Here is a 22,660-nt window from a genome sequence, read left to right on the forward strand (position 1 = left end):
AGAACTTTATAAACTCTTGGAAATGTCAATTTATGTTTTTCAAAAAATTAATAGGTTATGTATGTGATCTGTTTTTTTTTTGGGGGGGGGGGGTTTAGTCCATTTTTAGCTCACTAAATTCATATTTGCATGATGTTTTAAGGGACATTCCTCTCAAGACTTTTCACTTAGGGATTAACTTTCCCTTTTGCCGTCTAGGGTTAGAATGGTAAAACAGAAGCACATATTTTTTCTTTTTATTTGGTAATTTTTATGTACGATTGTATCATACAGCATATGAACAAGTGTATTGCGAGTTCAAAAAGAACATCAAGATCTAAGACATAGTTTACTGAACAAACAAAACTTTAATATACTTTAGAGAAAACAGCTTTTCAACTTCCATGCAAAATGCAAATTTTAAACTGAAACACCTCTATTACAGCTTTAAAAAAATATATTTATGTATAAATATTTTCACACTAATATAATAAACCTGGTCCCCTACATGCAGACCTATGCAAAATAATATTAAATTAACGTTCATTGTAGTAGGTTTGCTTTCTTGCTGAGCAGAAACTTTCCATTCATTCTTTTCATGTAATCCTATGTTCATGCACAATAACATCATTTGTGACAGCAGTAGGTAACTTTGATACATTTAAGACAATTTATAAAATACCATGACTTAAAAAAACAAAAAAGAAACAAGACAGAGAAAGAAAAATCAGATACAAATTAGAATGCTTATATATGCAATGCTGTGGAGCATTAACAAAGTTTTTAAACAAATGTTATTTAAATGACTGGTCAGTAAAAGAGCTTAAAACTTACATTTTATAGAGAGTATACTTTTATACCCAGGCTAAAAGCTCTTTCACACTTATTATGAACAAACTGTCTCTACCTTTCAAAGTTGTTCTCATAACTGTGACTCCTAAATTAACAAGGACAGAAAGCTAATGAGAATTTAAAAGTACAAAATATCATTGAGCATTTTGTGTTAAGCTCTTTATTTTATCCAGGTTGTGGTCAATGGCTCCATTTAAAAATTGCACCCATGGGGACTCTGAGTCAGGACAAACATGGCTGGTCCTAGGAGAAGAATAACAAACACACATCTATTAGACTTCCTGTTTCATGATGCCCCTCCCACCCCATATCCCAAAAAATGTGATCTTGTGTAATTAATAAAAGTTAATTAAATACAATAATTCATCAACTTTTTTCCTAAAACAGGTTAAAAAACTACTACATCTGCTTCAATTCAATATGATTTGATCATAGTTTATGAAAATGAGTACCACATATTTGTCCCTCATTTTTTACATTTGGTAATAAGGTAACTTACTGTGAGCATAAGTTCTTCCCTATAGCCTTACATAGAAGTAGAGAACTAATAGCACTTCATCTTATTATGAAAGACATAACTAATATAGGTAGCACAAACCTTATGATTTCTAGCACTTTTTTCAGTACTGAGGATAACTTTGCAGCCTGTAAAATTAACAGATAAAAAGTAAGAATATATGCCAAGCACACACAAAAGGAAATCCAAACTGTGCTGAGTAAAGAAAGCAGTATGGCAGAAAAGAGAACTTACATTATATCTTACAGCTGTGTGATTCATTGGAGGATACATACTCAGGGCCAACTCATCAACGCTGATAAAAGAGAACACTTGTTATAGTTAGATTTTTTTGCATGAAACAAGAACAGTAAAAATAATAGCTACACAGTGACATTATTACTATTATTATTATTATCATCACATGCAAATATTGGTTATTGACATCCTATACTTTATAACAGTGATGGACAATTTCTGTACATGTGGGGGCCACAGATCAACATTTTAGAAGCCTTAAGGGCTGCATATAAATTTGTGGTATTAAACACACTAATAATATATATAGTTCTTAAAATGGTTTCTTAAACAGGTTTAGATTTAGTTAAGGATGCAGGATAGGAGAGCTCTTTTGAGTTGTGGCTATCTCATTTAACAATGTTCCCAAAGCACGCATTTTTAGTTCCAGAGGGCCACATATGGCCCATGGGTCATGAGCGGCCTATCCCTGCTATAAAACCTTCTCTAACAATAAAAAAGAAGAAGAAATGTGGTGGTCATTAACTTTGTCATCCTCTAGCCTCATTACCAGAAACACTTGACATTCATATTCTTTCATTTGGTTTAAGAAATAAGAATTAATACCATAACTGTGGTTATGACATCTAAGTTTGGACATTAACATGTATGCCATGAGCCGAGTATGTTTAATGTATGCTCAATTTGTACCAAAGGCAAATATACAGGCTGCAGTTCTTCTAAGAATAAGATTCACTGTATATAGTTTATATAAGTAAAGGATTTACATAAGTGTTTCTCAAAACCAGGCCGGATTATAAAGATTGCCTTGTTTGGGCTGAACAGTGGCTGCATCAATGTTATGGATTAATTTGGGCTTAGAGAGAGAACGACTTTAAATGAGCCTTGCCAGACCTAGAAAGCCACAGCGTTTAGAATTTTACTTTTTGCTCCTAGCTTTTTGTATTATTCAGAATATATCTTTAGAGAAAAACCTTTTCGTGGCTCCTCAATATTCTGACTAGCTTCTAAATTAAAGGGACATGAAAGTCAATATTAAACTTTCATGATTTAAATAGAGCCATTTTTCAAAACCGGACCAATTTATAAAAGTACTTTATCCTCTTGGTATTCTTTGTTGAAAATTAAATGTACATATCCACAGCAGAAGCATTGCACTACTGGAAGCTAGCTGGTGATTGGATGCTACACACCTCTATTGTCAATGGCTCACCAGTGTGCAGCTAATTCCCAGCAATGCAGGGGTTAACCCCATAGTTATATGCAATCAACAGTGCAGTAATAAAATGCTCAAACATTTTAGAGCATTTACTTTTTGCACTTTTATGTCCTTTTAAACCCAAGTCCTAGGCGTCCTGGAGTTAGGAAAACATAGTTTGCAAGCCGTGTCCGTTAGACAGTGAAAATCAGTTAACAAAGGATAGAAGTAATATCAAAATACATTTTCACAAATGTCACTGGGGAACTGAATATTTATATCCCAGCTCAATCAGTAGTCTATATTATGAAGTCAATTACAAATATAAAAACATCTGCTTTATCTGTATCCCAAAGCAACAACCTACAGCAAAATAGTTTATCCAATGTTTAACTATTCTGTATGTGTTTTAAATGTGTTAATCCATATTGTTGCCATTAAATTCAACATGTTTATAGTGCAGAGATTAATGTTTGTTCTTTGTGGTAGTTTTATGTGTTTAATTTCCATAAATGTTTTATTTTACATTTAGATCACACCAGAGAATTCCATTTATATTTACACCTTTAAAATATTTAATGGTTTGTTGCCCGGTATGGAGGCAGAATGGTGAATATACCATTTATTTTGAAAACAGCTCTTCCATTCTAATAGCAAAACAGGTATATCGAATTCACCTTATATGTTTGCTGGAAAACGTTTGTTAATCATAATCAGATTTGGGATAAAGCACCTTAGATCAGAAATAAAGTCTAACCCAAAATCTGCTGGGAAGGATGTGAAAAGATCACACATACCTGGGGCTGATCTCCTGTGTAATTTCAGCAATGTCATCTAATTGAGCAACATTTTCCACTGAATCCACATTCCCATGTGCCTTCAAAGCACCTAGCACCTTTTTCAGACAAGCTTTGGAGGCCTTCATTAAACCCACACATGGGGTGAGAAGTTGTCGATCTGCCTCTGACCAGTATGTGTCCTGATTACCACGAATTCCTGTAACATCATCTTCCAGCACATCATGAAATGGATCTTCCCCATCTGCCATTGCCTTAATGAGACAAAACAAATAATAGAAACAGACATTACAAGTCTTAAAGGGACATGACACCCACATTTTTTCTTTTATGATTTGGAAAGAGAATGCAATTTTAAACATCTTTCTAATTTACTTATATTATCTAATTTGTTTTATTCTCTTGATATTCTTTGCTGAAAAGCATATCTAGATATGCTCAGTAGCTGCTGATCGGTTGCTGCACATAGAAGCCTCATGTGATTGGCTCACCATGTGCATTGCTTTTTCTTCAACTAAGGATATCTAAAAAATGAAGCAAAATAAATAATGGAAGTAAATTGTAATGTTGTTTAAATTTCTATTCTCTATCTGAATCATGAAAGAAAGATTTTGGGTTTAGTGGCCATTTAAGTAAAAATAAAATACAATACAAACTGTTTATATGTATCTGTGTAACTATGTGTTTACCTCTGCAAACAGGCTAAAAATAGTTCAACTCCCTCTACCAAGGTCAAGCTGAGTTGGCCCTCAACAGGACCAACAGGACCAACAACCCTCTAGGCCAGAAGCCAGATATCACTGGATGCAATGATACTAGCTGTGAACATAGTGTGTACACCATAGAAGGTAGCAGTAATCTGTCTTTAGCAGAGAAAGGCAACTTGTCAGAGAAAGTTAGTTCAGGAAGCTAATACAACGTGTCAGGGAGCAGTGTGTTGAATATGAGTTTCAACTGCCTGCACTCCAGAGACTAATCTGCTACTAAGGTAACCATGTAGAGAAAACTAATCATACTGTAGGTCTATCAGGTGCAGGAAAGCAGCACTTGCTACATTTTTGAGTCCTTATACTTTAACCGTGCTAATGTTATGTAATATAAATATACTATAGATATATTGTTGTGTAATATAAAGACATCTGTAGCTTGTTGTTAAAAAAAAAAAAAATCTTAAAAAGGTATAGAAAGGTCAAAATTAAAATGTGCATGGGTGCATTTAACTTTTAAATAGAAGCATGTTTCCAATAAAGTTCCATTTATTGTTTTTTAAGCAGCATATGCACAAATGCAGTGAGGGCCCATGCACCACACCTTCTAAGATTAGCAGTGGCTTGCATGACATAAATTAAGTCTTCACAGATACAATACACACTACCGCCAGCTCTCTGAGCTTGGATATTAGTGCATGGAACTCACAGCATATGTGCTTATGCCGATAAAAAACTTTTATTAGAAGCATTTTTGCTATTGGAAGTGTATTGTAAATTTAAAGGGACAGTCTACACCTTGGTTATCTTAAAGTCTTACCTTAGATTAAGCTGCAAATACTCTTCTCCACCTTTTCTATATTATGCAGCGGGAATGATAAAAAAAAAGTTAATTTAAAATTAATTATGTTTCTGGCAACTTTGAAATGGCTGCCAAGCTCAGTCCACTGATGATATCACTGTCTGGGTTGCATATGGCGCCCAATCACAAAAGGCTCACTAGTTGGATTCAACAGACTGCCAGGGTGCTTAGATGCAGCCCAGATTGTGATGTCATCGGTGGGCTGAGCTTGGCAGCCATTTCCAAGTGGCCAGAAACAATATTATTTTTAAAATAACTTATTTACTGTTCCTGCAGCATGAAAGGGGTGCATGAGGCTATTTGCAGCTTCATCTAAAGTAAGACTTTAAGATGACTAAGGTGTAGACTGTCCCTTTAACATTGAAATGCACCCATGTAGATTTACATTTTGACCTTTCTATCCCTTTAATTCCTGTATATAAAAATATTTTTGGACATAAGACAGAGGCAATAATGATGGTTCAGCCATCTAAAAAAATATGTAAAAGTAGAACAAGATAGAGTCCCAAAATCATGAAATGGAAAACAGTATTTGATGCATACTCAAGATTTGCCAGCTTTGTTGCATGCTACAGCATGTATTAAGGAAGTGCAAACAACTCTCCTATGATGAAGACGCTATGGGAAATGAAAATAAAGTATGAATATTCACAGGACCCTAGGAGTTCACTCCATTATCTGACATCACAGCAAGATGGAATCACCCACCAAACCTTTCACTGGCCAAAAAGAAGGCTTTTGCAAGCAAGCCCAGTCATTTTTAGGAGGATCGAGGTCCAATGACAATTGTTTTCAGGACCGAATCAAGTTATCGGGAAGTACCCCAGCTAGAAGCCAAAGGCAAATCTTAGCAGCTGGTCCAGTAAGAAAGGTAAGTCCAGTGATGCCACTAGAGAAACAAAGCCCTATTGAGGCCTATCCAAGACCCATAACGGCTACCCATAATACATGGCAGAACATTTATGAATATCATATCCTTTTAATTATACGTTTCTTGACTTTAAAGGGACTAAACATACAATAGCTACACACAAGCATTAGAAAAATCCATTATTGCAATGGTATGTCCCTTTAACCCCTTTACACTGTTAGGATGTTTCATGCCGTCCTAACAATGCTGGGCTTTAATGCAGTTAGGTTGGCATGAAACGCCCTACTATATACAGCGTCCTTCAGTTTCCCCCTTTGACATAGGCAAGGATCGTCCTGGGGGCATGCCTAGCAGCGTAGGCAGTCCCCCAAGATCCGATCCTGGCCTTGAAATAACGCAATCGCATTGACGATCACGTGATTTCATTTTTACTAATAGTGTTTACATCGGAAACATTAGTACAGCCACAAAAGGATTAATTAATAGGCAGGAGAAATGCAATGATACCTGAGCACTTCGCTAAGTTGTCCTCCAAAGCACTAGATAAATAGACAAACAAAATGACACAACTGACCAAAGAAGACAGGGAGGAAAAAGGAAAATAAACAGGCTAATACAAAATATATTATTACAATGGAAGCCAGTATGACACATTGAAGTAAGGTCAGTATAAAATAAAATACAAAAAAGTATCACTAAAAGTGTAATTTGTAACATGAGTAGATACAAAGTAACACAATAAAGGCTGTTTTGAAGTCACCAAGCCTATGTTTTTGTTTTTTATACAGAGTATACAACTAGTAACGTTGTATACTCTGTTTAAGAATTTTAATGCTGGAGAAATTGGGAGGCCAGAACTTAGCTAATAGGAATCTTGTGGCTTCTAGAATGGTAAGGATTTAGCTTGTCTCTTCACTACAAATGCATTGAATAAACCTGTAATGTAAAAAATGTGTTCCAAAGAAAAAGGAAATATAAAAAAAGCTTGCTATAATCTTGTACCCCCTTCATATTTTGTGCAGTAAAAAAAAAATCCCCTAAAACAATCCCTTCATTAATATTTTTCCCCACAATTAATTATTACTTAGTTGCTTCCAGTATGTGTATAATAATTATATAACTAATCATTTTTAGAGCAACTATTATCAGTCATATACTTGTTCCATGTAGGGTCAAGGAGTTACCTGCTCAACTTCCTCCACAGCATCCTTCACAACAGCCAGATATCCAGACACTAGCACTATCACAGCCGCTCGATTTTCTGTTAAAAGGACATTAAACACAAAATGTAATTCCCCAAATAAAATGTTTATTTCTGTGTACTCAATACTTTCCAATGTACTCTCTGCATTTATTTTGCTTGCTATTACCATAATTTAACAGTGGGAATTGTGTTTTTCTCTCCCCACATAGAGACTGGAGTGCATTCTACAACATTAAGATCCTTGACCCAGCTTCCTGCTACACAGTAATTGCTTGGTCTGTGCAGGAGCTCATTTATATTTTCCTCTACCTGGCCCCAGCAAAAATGTTTTAACAGAACTCAACAAGTTTATCATGGGGTATATCCCTGGATTGTAACACAATTCATTTTCTGTTAACAAAACAAGTTTTAAATGCTTTCAAACATTTATTTTGTATGTAGATCTTTTGCAATGCAGTGCTTAATTGCCAATATATGATATGTATATCATAAACTAACCATAGACCCACAATAGAGAATAAAATCAGTGAACACTGAGAAAAAGAATGAGAGGGGAACAAAGGGCAGAAATTTATAAGGGGAACAATGGGAAACTACAAACCTTTGGGGATTTGTGGCCACTGGTCACATGCTTCCCACACATTGCCTGTGGACACCAGTTGTGCCTGGGGTTGACTAAAAAGATAAGATTTGTAATAAGCATAATAGGCAAAATTAATGTTTCCATGAAATGTTGAGACTGCATCCATATTAACAAAAATTGAGATAAAGCTGGTGGGCAACAGAAGTCAAGACGCAAACAATGTATACATAGCAATACAAGTAAAGATGTCAGAGAAAAAGCTCACAGAAGAACCCAAGAAAGACATTTTTTAAAAATGTTTTTTTTTTTTTTTTTTTTTTTTTTTTTTATTTATTTATCAAGAGAGATAGGAGTAAAATACAAATAGAAAACTGAACCTCAAGGAAGCTACAGATGATAGACTCAAGAGACAGAAGGTGTCCCATGAGAAAAGATTGTGCAAGAAATAGAGCAGTCTAAGAATGTGAGAAGATTAAAAACAATGTGTAATTAAAGTGAGCGATAAAGCAACGGGGTGATGAGCAAACAAACAGTGAACTCAAAACACTGCAACATGAGAGATATATGAACAATGTACACACATTTTTAGTAAGCATTAAACCTCGAAACCAAAATGGTTTCTAGATTTAGTTTAGGGAAATGAAAATCTACAAAAAAAGAACTGCTGATGAAATTAAAAATGCAATATTTCAATAATACTTTTTGGTAGATCATGCAGTGTTACGCAGAGGTCAACAAAAGCCAGCATGCATTACCTACCTCTGTAATAGGGAACGCAAGATCCCTTCCACAAGCTGGATAATACCCTCTATGATTTCTGCAACAGACTCCCGCACAGCCTTACGCAAGGTTGTACCTGAAGTAATGGTTAAACTTTATTGTAAGGGTTTAGCAAGATGTAAAGTTATCATTTCTTTGTATAAACAGAATAATATTACAAAATCTCAGATAAACTATTTAGAGTTTTAATACCCTCATATCTAACACTATGCAATGCCTTATCAAACAGGTAAATACAAAACTTATGTTAACCAATATCATACCATACCTTGTGTTTTCGGGAGAGAGCAATATACAGTGGCCGCTGCTAAGACAGCATTGACAAGCCCGTCACTTAATTTTTGACTATCCTGAAAAAAATCAGAAAGCAAACTAGGGCTAGTATGATACTTAATATGGTCAAGAGACATCCCTTCCCCAGGATATCACCCACCTCTCCTGAAGGCAGAGGAGCCTTGGAGAATGCCAGGCTCATCTTGGTAGCTTCCTGAGATGTGGCTTTAAATGTCTGTTCTGTAGAAGAAATTAAAACATGTTGCAATTACAATTTAAATAAATGTGTTTGCTTACTGGAGGTATCTTTTAACAAATGTAAAATAACAGTACATATTTCCTTAATGGTTGGATATTAGTTTTGTGCCTTCTATAAGTAGTATAGAGGTCCACTTTTGCCATAAGGCGTACTGAAGTAACAATCTAGTAGTAAGATTTGTGGTATCAGCTCTGAGAGAGATGAAGGATAGGAAATTATACAGTTAGTAGATGCTTGTTTGCCTTCCTATCTTTCGACTACAATTTCCTTCTAATATAGATGTTATAATATTATATAAATTTGGAAACATTTCTGTTGACTAAAATAAATATTTACAATCACACTCCAAAATACCAACAATCTCTAAAAAAAATACTGTCATGTCAAGGCCCACATGAGTCTTATTCTGAAATGTGGGACAGTTATGAATATTGCTTATATTTAAGCAGCACAAAGCAAACATTTCTTACCCAGTTTTTCCCAGAAGTCCTGTGGATTAAAATTCTCACATGGTCTGGATTCCCCATCTGCACAAACAAAAGATCAATTAGTTATTCTCTATGGATTTTTTTTCTAAGAGAAAAAGATCATCAAATGTAAATTTAAGCCAGATTACGAGTAGAGCACAAAAACAATTTATGTAAGAATTTACCTGATAAATTCATTTATTTCATATTGGCAAGAGTCCATGAGCTAGTGACGTATGGGATATACAATCCTACCAGGAGGGGCAAAGTTTCCCAAACCTCAAAATGCCTATAAATACACCCCTCTCCACACCCACTATTCAGTTTAACGAATAGCCCAGAAGTGGGCTGATAAAGAAAGGAGAAAAAAGCATCAACAAAGAAATTTGGAATAATTGTGCTTTATACAAAAAATCATAACCACCAAAAAAAGGGTGGGCCTCATGGACTCTTGCCAATATGAAAGAAATGAATTTATCAGGTAAGTTCTTACATAAATTATGTTTTCTTTCATGTAATTGGCAAGAGTCCATGAGCTAGTGACGTATGGGATATCAAATACCCAAGATGTAGAACTCCACGCAAGAGTCACTAGAGAGGGAGGGATAAAAATAAACAACAGCCATATGCTGAAAAATTAATCCACAACCCAAAATATAAGTTAAGAAAAGAAAAACTTAAAACATTAGCAGAAGAATCAAACTGAAACAGCTGCCTGAAAAACTTTTCTACCAAAAACTGCTTCAGAAGAAGCAAATACATCAAAACGGTAGAATTTAGTAAATGTATGCAAAGAGGACCAAGTCGCTGCTTTGCAAATCTGATCATCTGAAGCTTCATTCTTAAAAGCCCATGAAGTGGAGACTGATCTAGTAGAATGAGCTGTAATTCTCTGAGGCGGGGCTTGACCTGACTCCAAATAAGCTTGATGAATCAAAAGCTTTAACCAAGAAGCCAAGAAAATAGCAGAGGCCTTCTGACCTTTACTAGGACCAGAAAATATAACAAATAGACTAGAAGTCTTCCTGAAATCTTTAGTAACTTCAACATAATATTTCAAAGCTCTTACCACATCCAAAGAATGTAAGGATCTTTCCAAAGGATTCTTAGGATTAGGACACAAGGAGGGACAACAATTTCTCTTAGGTAAAAACTCAAAAGAAGTCTGCAAAACCGCCTTATCCTGATGAAAAATCAGAAAAGGAGACTCACAAGAAAGAGCAGATAGCTCAGACACTCTTCTAGCAGAAGAGATGGCCAAAAGGAACAACACTTTCCAAGAAAGTAGTTTAATGTCCAAAGAATGCATAGGCTCAAACTGAGCGCCTTCAAAACCAAATTAAGGAGAAATTGATTTAATGACGGGCTTAATACGAACTAAAGCCTGTACAAAACAGTGAATATCAGGAAGTTTAGCAATCTTTCTGTGAAATAAAACTGAAAGAGCAGAGATTTGTCCCTTCAAGGAACTTGCAGACAAACCCCTCTCCAAACCATCCTGGAGAAACTGTAAAATTCTAAGAATTCTAAAAGAATGCCAAAAGAATTTATGAGAAGAACACCATGAAATGTAAATCTTTCAAACTCGATAATAAATCTTCCTAGAGACAGATTTACAAGCTTGTAACATAGTATTAATTACTGAGTCAGAGAAACCTCTATGACTTAATACTAAGCGTTCAATTTCCATACCTTCAAATTTAATGATTTGAGATCTTGATGGAAAAATGGACCTTGAGACAGTAGGTCCGCCTTAACGGAAGTGGCCAAGGTTGGCAACTGGACATCCGAACAAGATCCGCATACCAAAACCTGTGGGGCCATGCTGGAGCCACCAGCAACACAAACGATTGTTCCATGATGATCTTGGAGATCACTCTCGGAAGAAGAACTAGAGGCGGGAAGATATAAGCAGGTTGATAACACCAAGGAAGTATCAGCGTATCCACTGCTTCCGCCTGAGAATCCCTGGACCTGGACAGGTATCTGGGAAGTTTCTTGTTTAGATGAGAGGCCATCAGATCTATTTCTGGAAGATCCCATACCTGAACAATCTAAGAAAACACATCCGGATGGAGAGACCACTCCCCTGGATGTAAAGTCTGACGGCTGAGATAATCCGCCTCCCAATTGTCTACACCTGGGATATGAACCCCAGAAATTAGACAAGAGCTGGATTCCGCCCAAACAAGTATCCGAGATACTTCTTTCATAGCTAGGGGACTGTGAGTTTCACCCTGATGATTGACATATGCCACCGTTGCATGGAGTTCTAAAATATTTATTGGTAATCTCGCCTCTTGAGATTTCCAAACTCCTTGTGCTGTCAGATCCCCATACAGCTCCCCAACCTGAAAGACTCGCATCTGTTGTGATCACATTCCAGGTTGGCCGAACAAAAGAGGCCCCTTGAACTAAACGCTGGTGATTTAACCACCATGTCAGAGAGTGTCGAACATTGGGATTTAAGGATATTAATTGTGATATCTTTGTATAATCCCGGCACCATTGATTCAGCATGCAAAGCTGGAGAGGTCTCATGTGAAAACGAGCAAAAGGAATCGCGTCCAATGCTGCAATCATGAGGCCTAAAACTTCCATGCACATAGCCACTGAAGGGAATGACTGAGACTGAAGGTGCCGACAGGCTGCAACCAATTTCAAACGTCTCTTGTCTGTTAGAGAAAGAGTCATGGACACTGAATATATCTGGAAACCTAAAAAGGTGACCCTTGTGTGAGGAATCAAAAAACTCTTTGGTAAATTGATCCTCCAACCATGTTTTCGAAGAAACACAAGAAGTTGATTTGTGTGAGATTCTGCAGAACGTAAAGACTGAGCTAGTACCAAGATATCGTCCAAATAAGGAAACACCGCAATACCCTGTTGTTTGATTACAGAGAGCAGGGCACCCAGAACCTTTGAAAAGATTCTTGGAGCTGTTGCTAGGCCAAATGGAAGAGCAACAAATTGGTAATGCTCGTCTAGAAAAAAGAATCTCAGGAACAGATAATGTTCTGGATGAATCGGAATATGAAGGTAAGCATCCTGCAAGTCTATTGTAGACATATAATGTCCTTGCTGAACAAAAGGCAGAATAGTCCTTATAGTTACCATCTTGAAAGTTGGTACTCTTACATAACTATTCAAAATTTTCAGATCCAGAACTGGTCTGAATGAATTTTCTTTCTTTGGGACAATGAATAGATTTGAATAAAACCCCAGGCCTTGTTCCTGAAAAGGAACCAGCATGATTATCCCTGAAAACTCCAGATCGGAAACACACTTCAGGAAAGCATGAGCTTTTACTGGATTCACTGGGATGCGTGAGAGAAAAAATCTCCTCACAGGATGTCTTACTCTGAATCCAATTCGGTACCCCTCAGAGACAATGCTTTTTTGACGCCAACCGGGTCCGGAAATGACACACTCGCGTCACTGACGCAACCCTGTGTGAACCCCTGTGTCAACTACGACGCCGGAAATGACGAACTTGCGTCAACGGACGTGCTTTTTTCGTGCCAAAAAATTCTCGCGCCAAGAATGACACAATAAAGTGTAGCATTTAGTGCACCCGCGAGCCTAAGACAGCCCGCAAATATAAACAAATAGTCAATTGAAAAAAAGACTAAACCCCAGGTAAGAAAAATATTTCTTCAATATTAACTTTGCCAAATATGAAACAGACAATCTGCAAAAGGAAATACATGAACCTGACTCAAGGCAAATATAAGTACATATATTTAGAACTTTATATAAATGCATAAAGTGCCAAACCATAGCTGAGGTGTCTTAAGAAATAAAGACATACTTACCAAAGACACCCATCCACATATAGCAGATATCCAAACCAGCACTGAAACCGTTATCAGTAGAGGTAACAGTATATGAGAGTATATTGTCGATCTGAAAAGGGAGGTAGGAGATGAATCTCTACGACCGATAACAGAGAACCTATAAAATAGACCCCCGTTAGGGAAATCACTGCATTCAATAGGTAATACTCTCCACGTCCCTCTGACATTCGCTGTACTCTGAGAGGAATCGGGCTTCAAAATGCTGAGAAGCGCATGTCAACGTAGAAATCTTAGCACAAACTTCACCAATTCCATAGGAGGCAAAGTTTGTAAAACTGAATTGTGGGTGTGGTGAGGGGTGTATTTATAGGCATTTTGAGGTTTGGGAAACTTTGCCCCTCCTGGTAGGATTGTATATCCCATACGTCACTAGCTCATGGACTCTTGCCAATTACAAGAAATAAATTGCACTTTTGAGAGAGCGATATTTGCACTTCACTCAGTAATACCAGTATTGCAATGCAAACGCATTGCTTGGAAGCTTTGCGCTCAGCAAAGGGAGCCTCCTTCTGATGCAAACCATCTAGCACAGCGCAGGGGGCAATTTGCGCAGCAATAAATAGATATGTATATGAACATATAAATCTATATTTATGTGTAGATACACATATTAACACATATATATGTACAGTACTTTGCAAAAATCTTAGGCCACCATTAGATTTGTTGTTGTGTAGCTTTAATGACCATCCATATTTATTTAAATTTTCCGAACAAAATGGCTTCTTTAGGTAAAAGTCAGTATTTAGTGTGACCTCCCTTGGCACTAAGCACATCTTGAAGTCTTTTGGGAGACTGTCCTGAAGATTTCTGAAATAATCTTCTGGTATATTATGCCAGGCTTCTTTCAACACTTCGCAGAGTTCTTCTTTAGATTCAGGTTGTATTTTATTTATTTCTCTGTCCAGGTGATCCCATACTGCCTCTATAATATTGAGGTCTGGACTCTGCGGATGCCAGTCCATGAATGTCAGTGTTTTATCAGCTTTTTTTCTCTCCAAATATGATTTCACTGCATTAGCAGTGTACTTGGGTTTTTATCATGCTGAAAAGTAAAACCATCCCCAATCAGGCGCTTTCCAGAAGGAATGGCATGATAAATAAAAGGGACAGTCTACACCAGAATATGTATTGTTTTAAAAGATAGATAATTCCTTTATTACCCATTCCCTAGTTTTGCATAACCAACACAGTTATATTAATACCTCTGTGATTATCTTGTATCTAAGCCTATGCAAACTGCCCCTTATTTCAGTTCTTTTGACATACTTGCATTTTAGACAATCAGTGCGGGCTGCTAGGAACTCCACGTGCGTGAGCACAGTGTTATCTATATGAAACACATGAACACTCTAGTGGTGACAAATTATCAAAATGCCCTGAGCTAAGAGGCGGCCTTCAAGGTCTTAGAAATTAGCATATGAACCTTCTAGATTTAGCTTTCAACTAAGAATACCAAGAAAATTACATGCCCTATCTGAATAATGAAACTTTATTTGGACTAGACTGTCCCTTTAAAACCGTGTCTGTACTTTTCAGTATTCATGATTCCATCAATTTGGACAATATCGCCAACACCACTGGCAGTAATGCAGCCGGAAAACTAGGACAGACCTTCCACCAGGTTTCACTGAAGGCTGCAAGCACTCATTCTTACAGCTCTCTCCCCAACTCTTCTTCTCACATATTGTTGACGATTGGACCCAGAAATTTCAAATGTGGGTTTGTCACTCCCCATAATACTCTTTTCCACTGATCTTCAATTCAATCTTTGTGAGCTTTAGCATATCTTAGCCTTTTCACCCTGTTCCCCTTCCAAAAAAGTGGTTTCTTGGCTGCTACCCTTCCACAAATATAATTCTAGTTGTATTCTAACAAAGAGACTAATTAATAATGATACATGGTCATTATACCATAGCTAAAACAACAAATCTAATGGTGGCCTAAGACTTTTGCACAGTACTATATATATATATATATATATATATATATATATATATATATATATATATATATATATATATATATATATATATATATATATATATATATATACTGTATTAAAAAAATATTATTTTTATTTTTTACTAAACAAAAACTACTTTTTTGTGTTATGCTTTTGGAACCGTGTTTGTCCACCAACAACTCAGAGTTTTCATTACCAGTCAGAAACCTATCCCTAGGAATTAGTATGTTACTAGAATGCATTTCCAATTAATTTTATGATTGATATAAAAACAAATTTAAGGGACGTAAAGTCAAAATTAAACGTAAATAGACCGGATAAAGCATGAAGTTTTTAACCACTTTCCAGTTTACTACAGTTATCAACTTTTCTAGGTATCCTTTGTTAAAGAGTAATCCTAGGTGAGCTCAGGAGTGCGCTTGTGCCTTAAAGGGACATTCCAGTTGAAATGTAAATGCACATAGATGAAATACATCTTTGAATACAAACATATTTGCAATATACATGTACTGGCAAAAAGGCTTCTAGTAAAAGTTAACACTGTTTTAGTCATTTTTCTTTGCATAGCTAGATATTTTCAGTGTGTCAGCATTTTAAATACTGCAGCTGTTCAGAACATCAGTGGAGCTTGTATCATATCAGCAATTAACAAATTGAGTCTGCAGATTCCAATTTAGGCTGGAATGCCCATTTAAAGCGACACTGAACCCAATTTTTTTTTCTTTCGTGATTCAGATAGAGCGTGCAATTTTAAGCAACTTTCTAATTTACTCCTATAATCAATTTTTCTTCGTTCTCTTGCTATCTTTATTTGAAAAAGGCATCTAAGCTTTTTTATTAGTTCAGATCTCTGGACAGCACTTTTTTATTGGTGGATTAATTTTTCCACCAATCAGCAAGAACAACCCAGGTTGTTCACCAAAAATGGGCCGGCATCTAAACTTACATTCTTGCATTTCAAATAAAGATACCAAGAGAATGAAGTATATTTGATAATAGGAGTAAATTAGAAAGTTGCTTAAAATTGCATGCTCTATCTGAATCACAAAAGAAAAAAATTGGGTTCAGTGTCCCTTTAAGCCACCTGTCAGCAGTTTTTGCAACAATATTTATAGCAATATTATTCATAGTTGCAAACACTGCTGCCATAGCATGCTAAAGAAAAGTGTACTCTCCTAAGCTCCTATCAGCCTACCTAGGATTACTCTTCTTCAACAAAGGATACCAAAATAATAAAGTAAATGTGATAGTAGAAGCAAATTGGAAAGTTGTTTAAAATGACATGCTCTATTTATTTTTTAATTCACAGTCCAGTTAAACTGAACTGAAGTGAACCCTTTCTCAATTTCAAAATAATATTTTAACATTTTTACTTGGCAGACATGACAGTGTCTCGTCATTATATGAGTTTTAATGAGCTTCCCAGACAAAATATAGGCACACTCATAATTAGGCTTTAAACAATGGTCTTGTTAGTTACCGAGAATGCATAATGTGTTTCATGTTAATCTGTATACAGTAATAATAGCTCTATACAACTTATTAACTTTTATTAGAATGTAAGTTAGTTGCAATTAGGGTTCATTAGCTAATTAAGGCAGCCGGTGGACACCTTATTCAATATATTACAGCAATATAAGAAACACATTCCTTCCTGCAAAAAGGCTCATGGTCTCGGACTTGCCTCTCAGCTTTACTAATACAGCATGCAGGTTATCTGCCAGGTTTCGAAGAACGAACGTGGGCTCCATGATTCCGGAACCAAAAAATTACTTCCGATTCGGCCGGTAAAAAATGACTAAGGAACATATATTATGTCATTTCCTACACAAGACTGCACATCTTCCGGTATACAACACAACTACGCTTCTCAAATTGTATAGTTATAGGCTATAGCATAGCGCCCCCTAAAGGAGTGAAGTAGACTAATATAAATTATTCTGTTCAAGATTCATTTATGGTCATGGAAGGAGGATGTTTCTTGGTAATTAGTCATGGAGAGATTCGTTTGTTTGAGTCATTTAAATATTTCGCAATTGTAAAGTGAATGTCAACATATGAATCACACTCAAACTGACGATGCTGAATTTGGCTTCTTATTCAGCCCGCTTCTTATTGGGCTATTGATTAAAATCAGCCAAAATAAAGAAGTAAAAACAAAATATCTACAATTATTTTTATTAAAATAATAAACTTTTCCAAAACCTAAACAATCTTACATTTTATACAAATACAAATAAAGAAGTAAAAACGAAATATCTACAATTATTTTTATTAAAATAATAAACTTTTCCAAAATCTAAACAATCTTACATTTTATACAAATACATGTTTAACATGTATTTGTATAAAATGTAAGATTGTTTAGGTTTTGGAAAAGTTTATTATTTTAATAAAAATAATTGTAGATATTTTGTTTTTACTTCTTTATTTGGCTGATTTTAATCAATTGCCCAACATTGTGCCATGTTTTCCCATCTGTTTATTGCAATATAACATTGTTATATTGCAATAAACAGATGGGAAACATGGCACAATGTTGGTTATGATTTGAATAAGTAAGTTGTATATTAAAAGGGTTAAAATCTTTTGTGCCACTGATTTATGTCAGGATATACACCGGGTGTGAGCCCCCTCATAGAATCCTTGTGTTTTAATCCTGGCACAACGCTTTTTTATAGTTAACAAACTGGTGCCAACCTTGCCACCTCATATTTTACATTTTTTGAATAAGTAACTGGTATTTTTAAAGGGTTAATATCCTCTGTGCCACTCATTTCTGTATATATATATATATATATATATATATATATATAAAGGGCATGAGCCATTTAATAGGATAGACACGTTCTCAGCCTGGCCCAACACTTTTTATGTCAAACAAACTGGTGTGATCATTGCCACTTCATATATTTTTCCTTTTTTTAAATCCTTTGGGCCACTCATTTCTATAGTATGTGGATATATAAAGGGCCTGAACCCTTTAATAGGATATATATGATCTCAGCCTGGCCCAACACTTTTTTTGGCAAACAAACTGGTGTCAATCTTGCCACTTCATATATTTTTCCTTTTCTGAATAAGTAACTGGTATTTTGAAAGAGTTAAAATCCTTTGTGACACTTATTTCTGTGTGGATATATACAGGGCGTGAGCCCCTTCATACATTTCATATGTTTTTAGTCTGGCCTAATGGTTTATATGGCAAACAAACTGATGCCTACCTTGCCACTTTATATATTTTACCTTTTCTGAATAAGCACTGGTATTTTAAAAGGTTTACAATCCTTTGGGCCACTCATTTCTGTGTAGATATATAAAGGACCTAAATCCTTTAATAGGATAGACAAGTTTTCAGCCTGGCCCAACACTTTTTATGGCAAACTGGTGCCAACCTTGCCATTTCATATATTTTACCATTTCTGAATAAGTAACTGATATTTGAAAAGGGTTAAAATCCTTTGTGCCACTCATTTCTGTGGGGATATATACAGGGCGTGAGCTCCTTCATAAAAAACACTTGTTTTCAGACTGGCCCAACAGTTTCTATGGCAAAAACTGGTGCCAACCTTGCCACTTCATATATTTTATCTTTTCTGAATAAGTAACTTGTATTTTAAAAGGGTTAAAATCCTTTGGGCCACTCATTTCTGTGTGGATATATACAGACCCTGAGCCCCTCCATAGGATAGACATGCTCTTAGCCTGGCCCAATGCTATTTATGCAAATAAACTGATGAGAACCTTGTTATTTCTTATATTTTACATTTTCTGAATTAGTAACTGGTATTTTAAAAGGGTTAAAATACTTTGGGCCACTTATTTCTTTGTGGATAAATACAGGACGTGAGCCCCTTCATACAATCCACATGTTTTCAGACTGGCCCAACGGTTTCTATGACAAACAAACTGGTGCAGACCTTGCCGATTCACATATTTAACCTTTTATGAACAAGTAAAATTGGTATTTTAAAAGGGCTTAAATCCTTTAGGCCACTCATTTCTGTGTAGATATAAATTGGGCCTGAACCCTTTAATAGGATACACCTGTTCTCAGCCTGGCCCAACACTTTTTATGTCAAACAAACTGGTGCCAACCTTGCCACTTCATATATTTTACCTTTTCTGAATAAGTAACTGGTATTTTAAAAGGGTTACAATCCTTTGGGCCACTCATTTCTGTGTGGATATATACAGGGCGTGAGCCCCTTTATTCAATCCACATGTTTTCAGACTGGCCCAACAGTTTCTATGTCAAACAAACTAGTGCCAACCTTGCCACGTCATATAGTTTACCTATTCTGGTTTACCTATTCTAGTAACTGGTATTTTGAAAGGTTCAGATAGAGCAGGCCATTTAAAGCAACGTTCTAATTTACTCCTATTATCAATGGTTTCTATGGCAAAAAACTGCTAACAACCTTGCCACTTCATATATTTTACCTTCTCTGAATAAGTAACGGGTATTTTAAAAGGGGTAAAATCCTTTGGGCCACTAATTTCTGCATGGATATATACAGGGTGGGAACCCCATCATAAAATCCACTTGTTTTCATACTGGCACAACACCTTTTTATGGCATACAAATTGGTGCCAACCTTGCCAATTCATATATTTTACATTTTATGAATAATTAACTGGTATTTTGAAAGAGTTAAAATCCTTTGGGCTACTCATTTCTGTGTGGATATATACAGGGCGTGAACCCCTTCATACTATCCACATGTTTTTAGCCTGGCCCAATGGTTTACATGGCAAACAAACTGGTGTCAACCTTGCCACTTCATATATTTTACCTTTTCTGAATAGGTAATTGGTATTTTAAAATAGTTTAAATCCTTTGGGCCACTATTTTCTGTGTGGTATATACAGGGTGTGAACCCCTTCATAGGATAGACATGTTCTCAGCCTGGCCTAATAGTTTCTATGGCAAAAAAACTGGTGCCAACCTTGCCACTTCATATATTTTACCTTTACTGAATAAGTAACTGGTATTTTAAAATAGTTTAAATCCTTTGGGCCACTATTTTCTGTGTGGTATATACAGGGTGTGAATAGGGTTGCCACCTTCAAAACAGAAAAATAAGGGACACCTAACGCAGCAGGGGCCAAACCCCTCGGGGCCACGATGACCACAGGCCCGATGACGTGCCAGTGGTGGTAAATCACAACTTAAAACATGTTTTTCATATGCAGAAGTGTGGAGGGGGGGGGGGTCTGTTTTTTTTGCTATAGAACCATTGCAGTGGGTGTCCCAGCTAATCTTTTTAACAGTGCTAAACTGGGATCTTCTAAGTACGTTTTTAAACGGTTTTATACTGGATTTTTAGCTCAGCATCTGTGCATATTATTCTTTATAGTAGTGTCTATTACATGCAGTTAAATACAAAATGTTGTATACAATGTATATGGTATTTAGAGTAATTTATCATTAACCTAGAATGTACCTGTATTGCATTATATTACATCTCTAGTAATTACAATTGTAGAGAATGACAAATTTAGGGAAACTTGGAAGCCAATGATATATATAGGTATATGAAGAATAAGCCATAAATTATTGAGAAGCCCAGGGATTTGGCATGCACTGTCCTATAGCAACTGTCTACTACAAATATCCACTTAGCTCCTAAGCTATGGTACACATACTCATCCCAGCCCTATTCAAAATCATGCAAAGTATCACATATAACAGACCTGTGTCACACTTTCCCAGGCATGTACATTCTTGCAGGGAACAATATAAGCTTGCATTTATTTAATCTCTGGCAGCCATATTATATATTGTGTGAATTGCTAAAACAAATAAAAAGGTTTGTCATGCCAAGACTTATTTGCATCAAATCAATTCCCTATCTGGTTGCTGGCAAACTCCTTAGCAAGCATTGGGCAAAAAGAGTCAAGAAACCTATACACACTGGAAAAATAGTAATTATTTAGTATAATTTTTATATTGCCTTTTTGCTTAATGCTGCAGTCTTCCATGCTTTTTGTTTAGGTATTATTTAAAGACAATCAATGTTGTGCTGTATGACAGTCTCTCATCCTGTCACAACATTAGATCACAAGATCACAGACTTTACTTTCACGGGATACCAACAACTAATGTCCAGAAGTAAACAACTATACAGATAAACACTGGTACCGGAGCGATCCTACCTACAGCTACACATAGCAAGGTAAAGGCAAAGCCACAATTACCACAGTTAAACCCATTCGCTGCTAAATAAGCCCTGCGCATCAGCTGCCAGACGTCCTGGAAGCAAAATGTTTAATTGTCACATCCTGCTGTGTACCACATCATTTTTAGGGCTCCATGTACTAAGCCGTCAATCCATCCGTCATTTTAGACGCGGCTAAACTCGCCGTTACTCGCCGCGGGCGAAATGGTGTCCGCTGTAGCTATGTACTAATAATCCCACAATAAATAGACACGTCTAGCCCGCCGCGAGCAGTGGCGGAATATTGATAAATTTGACGCCTCGCTCGCCGCGACTAAGCTGATGTACTTAACTTTCAGTTGAATTGTCTGGCCAATTGTTAACACGTGACATGTAAGGTGTCATGAACGTCATAGTAGTCGCGGGAATAGAATTTTGCTCCTATAAATGTACAACTTTTTTAAACAACTTTATTATTGTTCCAAAATTTTTGGAGAGTAATTACAGAGCGCTCGTTTTTGTGATCTTTATTTACAATTTCGATATGGCTTCATCTGGATCTGAAACCGCTTCAAAATCCAAGAATCCTCACTTTTCTCATCAGCAAAACGTCGTTTTGATTGACATGATTATTGACTCTTATGATTATTTGTTTGGATGTCGTGTCAAACAGACAAATTTTTCTAGGAGGAAGCAGATCTGGCAAAGGATCAGCGACGCTGTTAGTGCCCAGGGTCCAGGAAAAAAGGATGTCGATCAGCTGAAGAAGCGTTACAACGACATTAAACGCTTCGCCAAAGCTAAATTGGCCAGAGAAAAAAATTCGGCACGTGCTACCGGAGGTGGACCAGCATATGTGGCAGACCTCAATGATTATGAGCAGAAGCTTGTTCAGCGTCTGGGACCAGAGATCATCACTGGCATAACGGATGATTGTGACAGTGATTTAAGAGGTAAATGTACAACATAGTTGACGTAAATGTTTTTTTTAAAGTTATGATAGGTCATTGTCTCCAATATATATTTCTTTAAAATAACATTATCTGACTTCTTACGCTTCAGTATCCTAATCTATATAGGCCATTTAGGC

At 36.3% G+C, this 22,660-nt stretch overlaps 1 protein-coding gene across 1 annotated transcript; it reads right to left on the reverse strand.

The window, feature by feature from the left end:
- Positions 1-327: 327 nt before the first annotated feature.
- On the reverse strand, positions 328-17,213 carry CCNDBP1 (cyclin D1 binding protein 1). Its single transcript, XM_053719336.1, has 11 exons — positions 17,094-17,213; positions 9,590-9,646; positions 9,021-9,100; positions 8,856-8,937; positions 8,567-8,663; positions 7,826-7,899; positions 7,205-7,281; positions 3,581-3,834; positions 1,583-1,643; positions 1,430-1,476; positions 328-1,074 (listed from the first exon to the last, which is right to left on the reverse strand). The coding sequence occupies exons 1-11, from the start codon at positions 17,158-17,160 to the stop codon at positions 966-968; spliced, it is 1,005 nt and encodes a 334-aa protein (XP_053575311.1). The 5' UTR covers positions 17,161-17,213; the 3' UTR covers positions 328-965.
- Between the last annotated feature and the right edge of the window lie 5,447 nt (positions 17,214-22,660).

The sequence above is a fragment of the Bombina bombina genome, chromosome 1, assembly GCF_027579735.1.
Source record: "Bombina bombina isolate aBomBom1 chromosome 1, aBomBom1.pri, whole genome shotgun sequence".
Taxonomy (NCBI): domain Eukaryota; kingdom Metazoa; phylum Chordata; class Amphibia; order Anura; family Bombinatoridae; genus Bombina; species Bombina bombina.

Coding starts and splice junctions, on each gene's coding strand:
- CCNDBP1 (XM_053719336.1), bottom strand. CDS start 17,160: ATGGAGCCCACGTTCGTTCTTCGAAACCTGGCAGATAACCTGCATGCT. Junction 7,900..8,566: donor TTGCGTTCCCTATTACAGAG/GTAGGTAATGCA, acceptor TTATCTTTTTAG/TCAACCCCAGGCACAACTGG. Junction 7,282..7,825: donor GTGGCCACAAATCCCCAAAG/GTTTGTAGTTTC, acceptor TCCTTTTAACAG/AAAATCGAGCGGCTGTGATA.